The sequence below is a fragment of the Erpetoichthys calabaricus genome, chromosome 15, assembly GCF_900747795.2.
Source record: "Erpetoichthys calabaricus chromosome 15, fErpCal1.3, whole genome shotgun sequence".
Classification (NCBI taxonomy): Eukaryota; Metazoa; Chordata; class Cladistia; order Polypteriformes; family Polypteridae; genus Erpetoichthys; species Erpetoichthys calabaricus.
This window is the reverse complement of record NC_041408.2, coordinates 16,114,286-16,130,040: the sequence shown is the minus strand read 5'-3', so window position 1 is coordinate 16,130,040 and position 15,755 is coordinate 16,114,286. Positions and strand designations below refer to the sequence as shown.

The 15,755-nt window shown below is 39.7% G+C and overlaps 1 protein-coding gene across 4 annotated transcripts in view; it reads left to right on the top strand.

The window, feature by feature from the left end:
- The window catches only part of LOC114666192 (thyroid adenoma-associated protein homolog), a 200,495-nt gene extending 184,740 nt beyond the window's left edge, over nt 1-15,755 (top strand). For 3 of the 4 annotated variants that reach the window (XM_028820955.2, XM_051919539.1, XM_051919538.1), the window contains exons 33-38: nt 71-195; nt 1,065-1,137; nt 1,352-1,541; nt 1,691-1,822; nt 14,607-14,764; nt 15,212-15,755. In XM_028820955.2, coding sequence (XP_028676788.2) covers nt 71-195; nt 1,065-1,137; nt 1,352-1,541; nt 1,691-1,822; nt 14,607-14,764; nt 15,212-15,541 — 1,008 coding nt within the window. In that variant the 3' untranslated portion in view covers nt 15,542-15,755. The remainder of the gene's footprint in view (nt 1-70; nt 196-1,064; nt 1,138-1,351; nt 1,542-1,690; nt 1,823-14,606; nt 14,765-15,211) is intronic. The other variant, XM_051919540.1, reaches the window with a different exon arrangement.

Genomic DNA, 15,755 nt, shown 5'->3' with positions numbered 1-15,755 from the left:
GATGGATGAATGAGACTAAGGTATGAGCCTACTGAATGTTGATATCCACCAAGTATCAATATCTTTCTAGGTGCTAAGGATCCTCTCCTGTTTGAACATGGATTCCCTCCTACCATGGACCACAGAGTCGGGAACAATGAGCTTTGGCGATCTCCTAAAGTGGGCCGTTTCATTGACAGAAAGCTCAATATACAGGTAGTCGTCGAAATACGACCATGTTCAGTTCTGACTGACCTTTTTTTAAGTCAATGATGGAAGTCCTATTGTTTGTTTTATATGCTTTTTTATTGTCATTCTTAGCAGCCTGTGTAGATTTTCTATAATATTTTTTTATTTTATTATTTTGTTTCATTATTACTTTTGCTCACATGGGTGCCGAACCTATAACAGCTTCACAAATCCTTTCTTCGTCTATGTTATGTTGTGTCATCAGCGTGTACTTCTCCCAGTGTTCATTGTGTTAACTGCGAGAGCAGGAATCATACCGGTAGAGTTTGGGCACTCAGGTTTTTTCTGTATTAACATCTCAGCCTGTTAATAATAAACATTAACAGATAAAGGAGTTCAGTGTGGTTTCATTACCCCTTCGTGGTTCACAGAAGCTTTGGAGGTTAACCAGATTCAAAGTCGAATGCGCAGTAGTACAGTGTGTGTGTGTGGGGAACACCGGCTACTATGGGATAACTTAAAGTCGCATGCAATCGCATTCACTTTCTTTCTTCCCTCATACTGCTTGATCACCTTCATTTTTGTGTCAAGATAAATTGCCTTTTTTCCTGTAATTGTAAGACAAATAGTCGAAACTGCTGCAAGTAATAAACTGAGATCAAGATGAATGAGTCTGGAATATGGAGCTGGCCTGGCGAAAACTGTCGCTTGCCCATGAGGTGCAGTCGTAGGTCGATAGGTCGTAAGTCGATGACTACCTTTACCACGTAATGAACCTTTAAACCTATAATGGACTGAGAGCAACTGGTGGTTGTAACCTTCAAATATTTAAGTGAAGAAAGCAACATATTTTTACAGGAATATTAATTTCATTTATTTGTTTGTTTGTCTTTTAGTGAGGAACTCTTCTGTGATGCTCTCTTTTTCACCTCCAAACTTATTCTATATCTTGTACAGTGTGATTGCAAGGTAAAAGTCTTATACTTTAAAAAACCTTCTTTGTTTGACCATGAATCCTACCTTTTAATGTGCAGTCTGTAGGGTACCAATCAGTTCTGATTCATTACTTTCCATTTTTTGCCTTCAGTCCTATGTGTTCCTTTTCACACTTAGTGGATTCCCAGTATATCCTGATGATTATTTGTGCCTAGATGTTATGTTTTGCACCCTCCATTTCTAATAGTGCTCACTGGATTTTACTATTCAACACTTTCAGGACCTAAGTGATTCCATGCTACCTGATGTACAAAGATGGGTGACACTCATGGCACAGTGCTGTGAAGAGGCACAGTCGTGTGATGTCAAGATGACAGCTGCAGATATTTTGGTTAGAGGCACAACATCCATACTGTCCAATGTCAAGCTAACTCTGGGTAAGAGTGCACATCTTTCATAGTATAGTAAACCGCTCAGAAGGGATGTGTCCACATAAACTGTTTCTGCTGGAGCTGTGATTGTCTTTTTTAAGTCATATTAGCAGTGATACTCCAGAATGAAATATGTAATTATCTCTGCTCTTCAGGTCTTCAAGAGACTTTAACACTGTGGAGGATTCTCTTCACACTTCTTCAGGATGAAGATCAAGATGTAAGGGAATGTGCTGCTGACTTTATAGGACAAGTGCCATCAGAGTTGGCTTCTGAAATACTGACAGGTAAGGCATCCTGAGCTTTGGGACTTGGAGCTGAGTGGAAATGAAAGGAACTTCTTTAAACTCATCTTCTAACTTTAGCGTTGTGAGGAACTGGTGCACTGATTGTAATTTTCACAGTCAGAAAGACACTGTGTTGCATCTGACTTCTTCGTAGGCCCATATTTTGGTTATGCTGATACAATGTGGCACAAAGCTACATTTAAACAAGTAGCTGTCATTCTGTGGTGTATCTTCCTATCCACTTTGTAAGCCTACTACTTTGTTGTTCATTTATTTTTGAGCTCTCTGTTCATAAAATACTTTTCTTTAAGGTTCTCTTATATCATGTTGAACTCTTAGTGTTATCCTTACCTTAAATTTATACAGGATGAGTTAAGTATAAAAAAAAATGCTCCACCTGCTTGTCTCTTTTCTTTGTGGTTTTTATCTAATTTTTTTTTAAACACCCTCTCTTCCTACAAAAGACTTGTCACCTACACAGTACTCTGTCTGTAATTCTTCTTAAATGCTGTGGTTGCAGTTTTCCCTTGCCACCATGTTTTGCTAGTCTCCAAAACTGAGTTTTAGTATTGTATATACTGTTCTTGCTCCTTTCTCAACATCCATCTTTCCCTTCATTTCTTTTAATGTATGTTAACATAATATCACATCTTCTTCTTTCAGCTGCTCCTGTTAGGGGTTACCACAGCGGATCATCTTTTTCCATATTGTTGTGGTGTGAAATTTTGCATACAAGTTGATAAATATTTTGTATGTCTTTATTTGTAACTTAGACAAAGCAATGTAATATTAGTGTTACATTATTGCTAATAACAGCAATGGTTTGATGGTTTAAGAACCCCTTCTCCCCTTTTAGAAATGAGTATCTTTGTAATTTTACGACAGGGTTGCCTCAAACAAGTTTGGCTAATATTTCTCTGCTAAAGTCTCTCAGTCAACCCCCACAGGAAAGCCAGGCTGCCTAACTGCCAAGCGTTACCTTAACTCTGGGTTTGGAGGGCAGGTGTTCTGTCCCCACATTGGTCTGAAGTATGGCTGTTTGGAACTGTCTTGTATCAAAAGCTATTAAGTACCATGACGCCCTATTGGCTGTAGGGGTTGGACAGAAAACCTATAAATTTGCTTGCTTTACCTCACTCTCTCTCTGTTACCAAACTGATGAAAGGCCATCTCACACCATGAACTGAAAAGGTCAACACAATGAAGAGCACAGCTCAGCAGCCATATTGAGACAGGCATGTGGCCTGTTCTGAAGAAAGCTGACCACAAATGATGTCTTAACTAAAGACATTTTAAGTAACTAACAAGTCTGTGTGCCGCCTGAAATTACACATCACCATTTATCAGGTTGTGTGGTTCTCAATATTCAAATATACTTTGCATGTTGTTATTATTTATGAATATTATCAATAATACATTATTTAAATTATAATTTAACTCCTGCTTGTCTTTTACTGCACCTAATTGCCTGAGGTTACAAACGTAGAAGGGAAGGTGGGGAGAAGTTATATGGTACAGTACCTTATAAAGAGTGGTAAATCTGAGAGATTTGAGGCATTCTGACAAAGGCTACATATTAATAATACAAAAGGGAAAAGTAGAGTAATATAATACTCTACCAAGACAAAACACATATCTTCCTGTCTTCTGCATCATGCTCTGTCAAAGTTAATATAATGTCACATAATTTTTTCAAACTCTCTTAATCTAATTCAGGGTCTTTGGAGTCAGATAGATAGATAGATAGATAGATAGATAGATAGATAGATAGATAGATAGATAGATAGATAGATAGATAGATAGATTCTATCTATCTATCTATCTATCTATCTATCTATCTATCTATCTATCTATCTATCTATCTATCTATCTATCTATCTATCTATCTATCTATCTATCTATCTATCTATCTATCTATCTTTCTTTCTTTCTTTCTTTCTTTCTTTCTTTCTTTCTTTCTTTAATCCCAAGGGGAAATTCACATACTCCAGCAGCAGCATACTGATAAAGAACAATATTAAATTTGACAAATGAGGAAAGCAAGTATATGTGTCCAGTTTTAACTATGCATGCATTATTTGTTGTATATATAACTTTCCTTTGGTTTCTGTTGATGTTTTCGAGAGCTTTTTTCACATTCCTCGTTTAGTAATAATCATCAATTAGGAATTTTACAGTACTCATGTACCTTTGGGCTGAAAGAATTTCAGACCATTCCTCTCAGATAATTGATATTTCTGGGATTCATTGCATGAACAACTCTATTTAGACCATGCTACATTACCTCAGTTGCATTGAGCTGTGGGATTTGACTTGGTCATTTCTTTTGTTTAAGCCTTTCTGCGTTTTGGTCCATTATCTTGCATCGTCCAACTTTTATTAAGCTCCAGGTAACTGCCTGCTGCCTTGACATTCATCCTGTCCAATTCCTTGAATTCACTGTTCTGTTTGTGACAACAAGCTGTCCAGACCTTGAGACAGCAAAGGAGCCCCAGACCGTGATGCCCTTTCCACCATTCTTCATTGCTGGAATGAGGTTTTGTTGTTATTGTGCATTGCTCTTTTCCTTTAAACATAGAATTGCATGTTTGTACCAAAGAGTAGACAAGAGCATTGCTCCAGAAGCAATATGAAACATCCAGATGGTCTTTTGCCAAATTTAGAGATGCAGCAGTGTTTCTTTTAGAGAGACGTGGTTTCCCGTGTGATGTTCTTCCATGAATCCATGGAATTCCATGAATCCAATCTTTGTTTATTGTTTTTGTTATAGTGAACACATTAACAGAGACTTTGACGTGCTGCACTCATACCGTGATCTTTGCAGGATACCCATTCCCAGGGAGAGTAGCATCAGTACTTAATTTCCTCCATTTATAGACAGTTTGTCTTACTGTGGAATGATGAACACTCAGGCATTTTGTAATACCCTTTTAGCTGCACCTCTAATTTCATCTGAATGATTGAAATGTCTAATTCTAACTAGCTCTAGGATAAGTCATTAGCCTCAAGCTAGCCTAGATATAGACTGTGAATATTTAAACAATATGTTCAATATTAACAAGAAGAAGCACAATTGTTTGTGTGTTACTAGTTTAAGTTGTGCTATTGCAATGTTGTTGATGATCAGTATGCCTTCCTATAAGTAATTAATGTAGATATCAAGGTATTTTTAAAGGGTTTTGTAGTTAAGCCTTAGAAAATCTGAGAAGCATGCAAAATTAGTCACTTTCTTCTAACTAACACTAAAATAAATACTGTGTGCAAAAACAACCAGGTTGGCAAATAATAAGTATGCATGTTTAATTGTCAAGCTTGGCTGCATTTACCTTTCAATACTTTTTTGCCTTCAATGATATCCTGTGTTTATTGTATTATTAATAGAGGGTTACAGTTTTACAAACTATACTACAATATTATATACTGTATGCATGTATGTATGTGTATATATATATATATATATATATATATATATATATATATATATATATATATATATATATATATATATATATATACATACACTAGACAAAGAGCCTGTTTCGACAACGTAAGATGAAACGGGCACGAGTTTGTGTCAGCAGTGTATGAAGAACAAATGATAAGTAAAGAAGAAGTTGTTTTGTAATGATTGTAGTCCGCTTTACTCATTACTGTACAGGCTTGTACTGTTAGTTGATGAAGTTTCCAGACCTATAGTATAATATTGAATTCTGAATGTTCCAGTACAATATGGAATAGTAATAAGTATAAGCACCACAAACCTGATATAGGTGTATTGAATGAATGCGTAATTAGGCCTCGAGCTGTAGTCGAAATCGCCTTTCAGGCCTCTAGAGCTTTAATCGAAGTCGCCTTTCTCTTTGAATTTTCGCGGCCGTAAATCCGCCGCCTGCCGTGATGTCGGTCTCGTAAGGTTTTTCGGGCAGCTGTGCAGAAGGCGACTGCGCATTCGTCTTCGGACAGACGTGAGTGAGTGAGTAGGCTGGCGAATTATATATAAGATATTGTGGAAGCCAGCCCGGACACAGACAGGCGGATACCGTAGGGTTAACACCACACACGTTTATTGAACATATTATATACAAGTGACAGCACACAACCCAGTACTCCTGTACTTTTCACCCAAAGTCCAGGCCTCTCTTTCCAATGCCTCTCTCTTCAGGTTCGCCTCCACTCCTCTCCTCTGAGTTCTGCCCTTCTTCCACCCGACTCCAGCCGTCGAATGGAGGGAGGCGGCCCCTTTTATATTCACCCGGACGTGCTCCAGGTGCCTCCCAATGAGTTACTGCCAGCACTCCCTGGTGTGGCAGAAGTGCCAGGTGTGCACCCGGAAGCACTCCGGGTGTCCCTGGTCTTCTCTCCCCCACCCCCTCCGGATGCGGCGGAAGTGCTGAGGGTGTGGGCTCTTCAGGCATCGGGGTGCCCCCTGGCAGTGACCACAGGCCCCTATAGGGTTGAGCTTCCATGCTCCTTTCCCGTGGTCCCCATAGCCACAAAGGCGGTCACCCCCTCGTGGTCTGAAGGAGGCGTAATCCCTCCTCCGGTCCTTCCGGGTGTCCTGCCTGGGTACCACCCCCAGCCGCTTGCCACAATATGTACTTATAAAGTATAAAGTATAAAGAAGTGTGTGTATCATAACCTTTTAGCCCATCGATTGCTTTGCCTCTGAAACTCTATTTTTCACTGCATTTAGTATCTAATGCTGCTTTGTTGTTTAGTCTGTATAATATTATATTCCTGCAGATCGTAAAATTGTAGTACAGTAATCCCTCCTCCATCGCGGGGGTTGCGTTCCAGAGCCACCCGCGAAATAAGAAAATCCGCGAAGTAGAAACCATATGTTTATATGGTTATTTTTATATTGTCATGCTTGGGTCACATATTTACGCAGAAACACAGGAGGTTGTAGAGAGACAGGAATGTTATTCAAACACTACAAACAAATATTTGTCTCTTTTTCAAAAGTTTAAACTGTGCTCCATGACAAGACAGAGATGACAGTTCTGTCTCACAATTAAAAGAATGCAAACATATCTTCCTCTTCAAAGGAGTGCGTGTCAGGAGCACAGAATGTCACATAGATAGAGAAAACAATCTCTAGCAAACAAATCAATAGGGCTGTTTGGCTTTTAAGTATGCAAAGCACCGCGGCACAAAGCTGTTGAAGCCGGCAGCTCACACCCCCTCTGTCAGGAGCAGGGAGAGAGAGAGAGAGAGATAGAGAGAGACAGAGTTTGTTTTTCAGTCAAAAATCAATACGTGCCCTTTGAGCTTTTAAGTATGCGAAGCACCGTGCAGCATGTCGTTTCAGGAAGCAGCTGCACAAAAGATAGCAACGTGAAGATAATCTTTCAGCATTTTTAGACGAGCGTCCGTATCGTCTAGGTGTGCGAACAGCCCCCCTGCTCAATCCCCATACGTCAGGATCAGAGAAACTCAGCGCAAGAGAGACAGAGAAAAGTAAGCAATCTAGCTTCTCAGCCATCTGCCAATAGCGTCCCTTGTATGAAATCAACTGGGCAAACCAACTGAGGAAGAATGTACCAGAAATTAAAAGACCCATTGTCCGCAGAAATCCGCGAACCAGCAAAAAATCAGCGATATATATTTAAATATGCTTACATATAAAATCCGCGATGGAGTGAAGCCGCGAAAGGCGAAGCGCGATATAGCGAGGGATCACTGTATTCGTAAAGTTTTTGGAATGTCATACAAGACATCTGGTTGTACAGTTAGACTCTTTCTTTAATCCACATCCAGGGACATTACATAAAAAGACTTTATCAATATTACTGCCATTCAAGTGTGTGTTGAAATTACAGGATTGCAAAGACTCCCAGCTAAATGTGTGACCCGACCAGGTCAGGTAACCTACCACACAAAAATTGTAAGAATATTGAAAATGTGTTGTGGGCATGAAGAAAAACACGTTGAGTGGCAGACCCATTGCTTACACTTCAGCTATTCATTTTCTAGTTTATAGCCATAGCAGGGGTGCAGTCAATACCAGTAGAACTGGGCAGCAGGTAGGAACTAATCTTGGATGAGATACCAATGCAAAGAAACATTACAACTTACTTTAAGGCATACAACAGGGTGCCTCAAGAAGAGTTGTGATATTGTATGAGGAAGTCGGGGGTGGCAGAGAAGTATCTAAGAGTGGTACAGGATATGTACAAGGGAAGTGTGAAGTGGTGAGGACTGCAGTAGGAGCGATGGATGCGTTTAAGGTTGAGGTAGGATTACATCAGGGATCGGCTCTGAGTAATTTCTTATTTGCAATGTTGATGGACAGGTTGACAGAGAGTCACCGTGGACTATAATGTTTGCGGAAGACATTTCGATCTGTAATAAGAGTTGGGAGCAGGTTGAGGAGACCCTGGAGAGGTGGTGATAAGCCGTATAGAGGACAGGAATGAAGGTCAGTAGGAACAAGACAGAATACATTTATGTAAATGAGAGGGAGGTCAGTGCAATGGTGAGGATGCAGGGAGTAGAGATGTCGAAGGTGGAGGAGTTTAAATACTTGTGATCAATAGTACAGAGTAACGGGGATTGTGGGAGAGAGGTGAAGAAGAGATTGCAGGCAGGATACAGTGGGTGGAGAAGAGTGTCGGGAGTAATTTATGACAGACGGTTATCAGCAAGAGTGAAAGGGAAGGTCTACAGGACGGTAGTAAGACCAGGTATGTTATATGGGTTGGAGACAGTGGCACTGACTAGAAAGCAGGAGAAAGAGCTGGAGGTGGCAGAGTTAAAGATGTTAAGATTTGTATTGGGTGTGACGAGGATGGATAGGATTAGAAATGAGGACATTAGAGGGTCAGTTGGGAGACAAATTCAGAGAGGCGAGATTGTATTGGTTTGGACATGTGCAGAGGAGAGATGAGGGGTATATTGGGAGAAACATGCTAGGGATGGAGCAAGAGGTAAAGAGGAAAGCCTAAGAGAATGTTTATGGATGTGGTAAGAGAGGATATGCAGGTGGTGGGTGTGACGGAACAAGATGCTGAAGACAGGAAGATATGGAAGCAGATGGTCCGCTGTGGTGACCCCTCACGGAAGCAGCCAAAAGAAGAAGGTACTGAATTGCAGTATTATTGCTATGAAACAGTGATGCTATAAATTAATGGTGAGTTAAGTAAAAGCAAACATTTTAAACACATTGGTCGAGAATGGCTATTGCAGTGGTTTTACATTTTTATAGCAATAAATCTACTAATCATTTGGCAGTTTTAACTGTAAAAAAAAAACTCCCCCTACTTTTTGTCACCATTACTTCACATTTTCATTTCTTTTAAATACAGTTTACAGTTTGTGACAGTAACAGTCTTACTTCTCTTAAGGTGGATTTTAGCAGAACAATATATTTGTATCTGAAGTTAGAAAAAAATGCTTTTATAATTCTCTTCACATCAGTTTTAAGATGAAAACTTGAACTTGAATTAAAAAATGTCAAGTTTAAATGTTTCATGTCAATAGAATCTCACATATCTTTTGTTGTTGGCACCTGACTATTCTAAGTTAGACCTCTTAAGTCTTTTCAAAAATTCAAGAGAGGTAGTTAACCTAAAACTGATAACAGTGAACATGGTCACTGCCTGCAATACTGAAAACAACTTTCAGGGATTTTTCAGTGGCTACCAGTTTCATTTGCAGACCAGCTTTTCATTAAGGGCTGGTGATTTCATTTGTCAAATGTCAACCCATGCTTAAGCTATGCTTACCTAATTTCTTGTTTCTAAATTCTATACATTTATAGCTAAGCTACAGTGCATTTTCTTATCTAAGATTTGCTTCCTGCCTTTTCATTTTCTGACAGGCAACTCGATTTTGTTTTTTGCTGCTCTTGCAAAAAAAAAAGCTGCAAATAAGTCTTCACATTGTCATTTATTTAAATAACAATCTGTATACCTTCACAAAACAATGTGATATATACGGAATGGTGCAAAGAGCAAGTACCATTGCACGTTATAAAGTAGTTGCCTTCATGTAAAACTTGTTTTATTAAAAATAAAGCAATCACATGTACTCAAATAGTAAAAACTGACTCACCTTCACTAAATAAAATACATTCCTTTGTTTGCATGAGAAATACTAATATTTACTAATGTTTTTGAGAAAACGAAACCTTGCCAAACTGTAAAATGCAGGTGAAGATGAACAAGAAGTTAAATTAAGCAATGCGTTCCTTTACAGGCACAAAGTAAACACAGGCTCTGGTAAATGAAAACTGTGGTCAGGGCTGTTGCAGCATAGAATTTGCTTAGCTGTGAACAGCATCTCCTGCTATCTTATACTCTAAAAGTAACTGAACCCTCACTTGAATGTTTTGCTTTATATAACAGATTCACGTTTACTGTCGTGTACATAGTACAATGAGATTCTGAATTGCAGGTCCCGCACGAACTAGTGATAATAGTATAATTCCAACAACATGTGGTATTGTACACATTCTTCTTAAAATGGTGACAGTTATAGGAGTAATTCAGACTACAGTGAAATTGTCACCACTCCTGCGATTAAAAAAAAGAATGTAAAGGCAACTCTGTTTCATTTAATAAACTTTAAAGGTTTAAAAATCATACCTCTCTGTTTCAGAGAACACTGGAATAAATTTGTGGTCCCATAACTTTTTTGCTGTAAGCCATGCTTGTGCCTTGGTCATACATTATTCTGTATTTAACATAAATTAAGTCATGTCTGCAATTTACTTGCCATATTGTTACTGTTTAATTGCCACATACCACAGAGAAATAGGTTTTTCTGACACATTGTTGTGGTTTCCTTATCAATGTTTTTCATCTGTACCATTTTGAAGGTGTATTTTATATCTCCTCATTTACCATTACCTTAAATTTACCACATATTTACCATGTATGTGGCTGTGTGTTCTATGCAAGGATTGGCCTCGTCGGTCACCAACAATAGAAACACAGCAGATAGGAGGTAAGAAACTGAATACTCGGACACGAGTAAACACTAATAATAATAATAATAATACCACAAACTGTGAGTTAACTTGTTAATTCATTGTACATTTTTTTCTCCGGTCACCTTTAAGCTTTTAAACAATGTTGGATTTCAATCCATATTACTAAACGAGAATGGTAAACCGGATATGGACACAGGGACCTGCCCGTGGACGCAAAAGACATAGTGCGCAAGTGCCACACAAAGCCCCACCCCACCCCAGAGTGAAACGGGAGAGACTACGCATGTGCGCAGGCGCCACACAAACCCCAAACCGCACCAGAGCAAAACGGGAGAGACTACGAACCGTCAGAGTAGGAAACAAAGTAAAACGTCATAAAGAGGTTAAAGAACAGGGACAAACACATGGAGAGCAGGTTACAGAACAAAGCCCCCCTGCCCAGAGTAAAACGAGAAAGACTACGAACCGTCTGACATGCCGTAAGCAGGATAAAGCGAGGCCAGAAATAAAACACAGAGTAGGAAACAAAGTAAAACTTTATAAAGGGATTAAAGAACGGGGACGAACACATGGAGAGCGGGTTACAGATGATGAAAACTGGAATGCAACAGCTTCAAAAAAACCTAGGCACGAAACACATGCACACCGAGATACAGAATATAAAGGCAGAAACAACGACAGTTAAACGCGTGGACAGATCTAATGAACGTGGACGCCTACAACGTGCGTCTCAAACTGCGTAGGCAAAGCAGGCACGGATTCAACACGACACAGCTCGAGTGACCGAGATACAAACACGCGCCTGCCTGGATATAATTAATGAACGCAGGCGCCTACAACGTGCGTCTGAAATGCCGCAGACCAGGCAGGCACTGCTCCTAAAAGAAAGAGCTCGACTAAACGAGATACGAAGTGAAACGGGAAACACTACAGAGTCCGCAGTGCTCCACAATGCACCGCATAATAGTTCGGAAAGAGCTTCGTAGTAACAGTGGGAAGACCCAGAGTGACACGGTCGAACGCTCCGTATTAAACATACGTCATCCTCTCACGTCCAAACTATACACCATAGGTGAATCACATTACAGTGATGCATTATTAACAGTACGATAAACATCACAGTATCGCAAACAAATGAAAATTATTACTCGAAAAAGGGAAAATATATTCACCACGGACCAGGTGTCATTGAAACAAAAGCAGAATAAAGCGAGATCACAAATGAAAGACAGAGTAGAAAGCAAAGTAAAACGTCATAAATAGGTTAAACGAGTGGGCCAAACACATGGACAGCAGGTTACAGATAATGAAGACTGGAATTCAAACGCTTCAAAAACAAAAGCTCGACTGACCGAGATACAAACTGAAACGGGAAACACTACGGGGTCCGCAGTAGTCCACAATGCACCGCATAATAGTACGGACGGAGCTCCGTATTAACAGTGGGGAGCGCCAGAGTGACACGGGCGAACGCTCCGTATTAAACGTGCGTCATCCTCACACGTGGCTGCCCAGCGGGCACGGGTTCAAAACGCCGGGGGTAGGCGAGCGAAGCGAGCAGGGGGCGGAGCCCCCTTGTGTGTTGATAAAGAAGTAGAGTCTTCTACATTGGACAACAGATTAGGGTTTTAATGACTGCCACAGTAAACAGCCTTGAGCCAAGATGGCATGAAAACAGTTTAAGAAAGAACAAATGAGCACAGAGGAGATGAGGACAGTCATAGAAAGATGTCATACAGTTAATACTGGTGTGTTTTTGTAGATTAATTCTTGGCCTTACCTTACTCGTCCATGAAGGGTATGTATTAAGTATTCTAATAAAATAAGGTACTTTTTCCTCCATTTGATAAAATTATTCTGCATTTTTAAACGCTTTTGTTCTTCAAGTTTCAATCCATGTAGAAGTTCTAATGTCATTCGTGTTTCCCACAGAAATGTGATCTTAATGTTGCTGGCTGTCAGAATGTGTCCACAGTCATAAAAAATGGGGTGAAAGCTGATAGTAAACACAACTGCAGGGTGTCGCCACTGAGGCCTGCATGTATGGGTGGGAAGTGATTTGTCTGTGTACTGTACATTATGACAAGCCACATTAAAATTGTGTTGTGAGCACACAACTGGATAGCTGACATGTGGATTATGCAATATGTATAATTGAAGATTTTTTTCACTCATTTTTTTCTGTTCATCAGCATTGGGCCCCCCACTGAAGCCCCATTGTATGAGAAACTTTGTTTTTTCCAATTTATTTGAAATATTGTCCTCAGCTATCACTACAAACAACACAGAATAAGTAACATAAAAATGTGGAGTATACCTTCAAAATGTTAGTGCGGATCCCTCTTTACTTCCTATCAGATTTACTGTATATTCTCACATATAAGTTGGGTCTTGAAACCCGAAAAATCGATCATAAAATCAGACCCCGACTCATACGGCCGTTCAAAAATGCGACACTTAATTTTCTATTTTTTATTTTTTTTAACATCTTCTTGCCTCCTCCAATCTCGCATCAGTTTCTTGGACACATCGAATTTTTTTGCAGCAGCGCAGTTACCAATTTCTTTCGCTACTTCAACGACGTTTAATTTAAAACCAGCTTCATATTCTCTTCTGATCTAACACTCCATCGTAGATAAGGGATGCTCTTACAATAAAGGTGTGTGAGATACAAAAAATGCAAAACAGTGCAAACGTTGCTTCGGAATAGTTCGGGTATTACTGTGTAGTCACGTAGACACGACAGAGAGAGGGGTTAGGAGCACACGCTGATACAGTGCATTGCTGCACCCACATAGAAAAAAAAAAAGGCCGTGTGCTCCGTGGTTACTCTCTCAGGGGGGCATTAGCATATCATAATCTCTTGTACCAATAGCGTGAGTTTTCCGCATTCGACTTATATGACCGACATTATAAAATACCAGAAATTATACAGTAAAATCAAGTTCCGACTTATCTGCTAGTATATGCGGTAATAATAATTTATATTTGAGGTAAAGATCAGAGCTGGTTAACGACCAAAGGAAAGAGAATAACAAATGGTTCATAATTATTACAGTAGAGAAGGTGTTTGTTCTGTGTTGGATCTGTTTTGAAAAATCTGTGTTGCGTTGTAATTTTACTTTTCATGGTTAAGTTTAATGTATACATTTATCATTTTTATGCGAGTGTTGCTTATGGTAGAATTGTGTTTTAATTTTATTGGAAGACTTAGTACTGCTCTGAAAATGTATCAGGCTCTTGAGGGTTTAATTAATCCACCCAGCCGAGGAAGAGAGGCATGCTCCGTTACAGTCTACGTGTTGCATGTCCTCGACTAACATAAAGCTGTTAAGAAGCTGAGTACTGTTGCACTGTATCTTCTGTCAGATCTGGAAGTTGTGTGGTTATCATTTGAGCTGGCTTTCAGTCTCACGTTTGCCATCAGTCTGTTAGCACATATTATTGTAAATACATTTGGTTTGTCCTTGAAGGTGCTTTTCTAGAAAGCAGACATCAGTTTAGTTTAGTTCAGACTCAGAAAGCTGCCTTTGTGCTGGTTGTTTCCTAATATGAGACACTTAAGCCCTGTTGTCTTAACAGCTGGTATCTCATTAGTCATTCATATGTGCGTCTAGTTCTCGTCTTAGTCTGTTCTCTGTATCTGTTATGCCAGGTTTAAGGGATTTGTTCTGTTCTGCATCACTGAATGAGTGTAAATAAATCCTTCACTGAAGCTCAATTCAAGGCCAGAACCGAGAACTGCTGCACATATTGTAATCTAAAAATGTGTGGGCTGCCCTCCAGAGGTTGCAAAATGTCCTGCATTTGACACCACCTTGCACTGTCATTAACTTTTTATCTTTGCAGATATTGTCCATCCAGTTATGGCATTAGACAAGGGCCTAAGCCTGTTGTGTCAGCTGTTCAAGCTTTGGGACCAAACCTCTTCTGGTGTAATCGTTTTGACAGAGTGGCTGTTGAGAGATGCATCTCCAAAGGAAAACACAGAGGAAGACTGCAGCTTGGTAAATAAGATTTTCTGCAATAGAAAAAGTTCTTTAATGACTTCCTGTAACTATGAACATAAAGTGACTGAAATAAGAGGAAAGGTGAGTTAATGACATTGAGTAGTTATAAAAGCCAATGAACAGAAATAAGAGGAGATATGCAGCTGAACGGCTAGTTAAGGAAAGATGCTGATTTGGAAACGTGGGTGTAGTCAAAAACGTCTGATCCCCCAAGTTATCTAATTCCGAGGCAAACTCTGTTCCAGAACTGGAAGGTGGTATTTTGTGAGAACCAGTGATAACAAAAAAAAAATGGGTGATAAGATGACTGAGTATCATACTGGGTGTCAGTGGCTGAACTTGGGGAAAAGTTGATATTACTCGGTGACACAGCCTGATTTGCTCTTTGAGAAGCAAGACGTTTACTATTGTTTAATAGTTTTTTTTTCTTTTCTTTTCTTTTAGGTTGACGAGGAATACTTGTTTGAAAAAGGAGAGGTGAATATGTGGGCAGAGAAACTGGTTTATATTCGAATGCTGTTCAAGCATTTGTCTAAGCTTCTTGCCTCTGCTCAGCCTGTTTTGTTTGAGGAGGAGGAAGTGTCCCAGTTATTAAAACTCGCATCAAGCCGAGAAAGGAGTGTTAAGCAGCTCCTTAAGCAAATGCCACCCTTTCCAAAGTTTTCCAAGACTTACGATTTTAATCAGGTTCATATTGAAGAAGAGAGGATAGCTAGCGCCCTGACGATCTTGAACTCGCTGCAAAAAAAACCTGCAGTCGTGCTCAGTTGTTGAGGACTCTCCCACATCCCCCCTCTCTCTCAGTTGACTATAGTGACCTTGTTGCCTCCCATTCTTCCTGTGTCTCATATTTCTACCAGTTAATGAGTGACAAACAGAACTGCAACAGGCCCTTTAAATACAGGTATGTTTAAGAGTGCAGGTGTCGCATTGTGGTGAACTCTTCTACCCTCCTCCTTGTTTCTCTAATAAAGATTGTCTGTTTTTT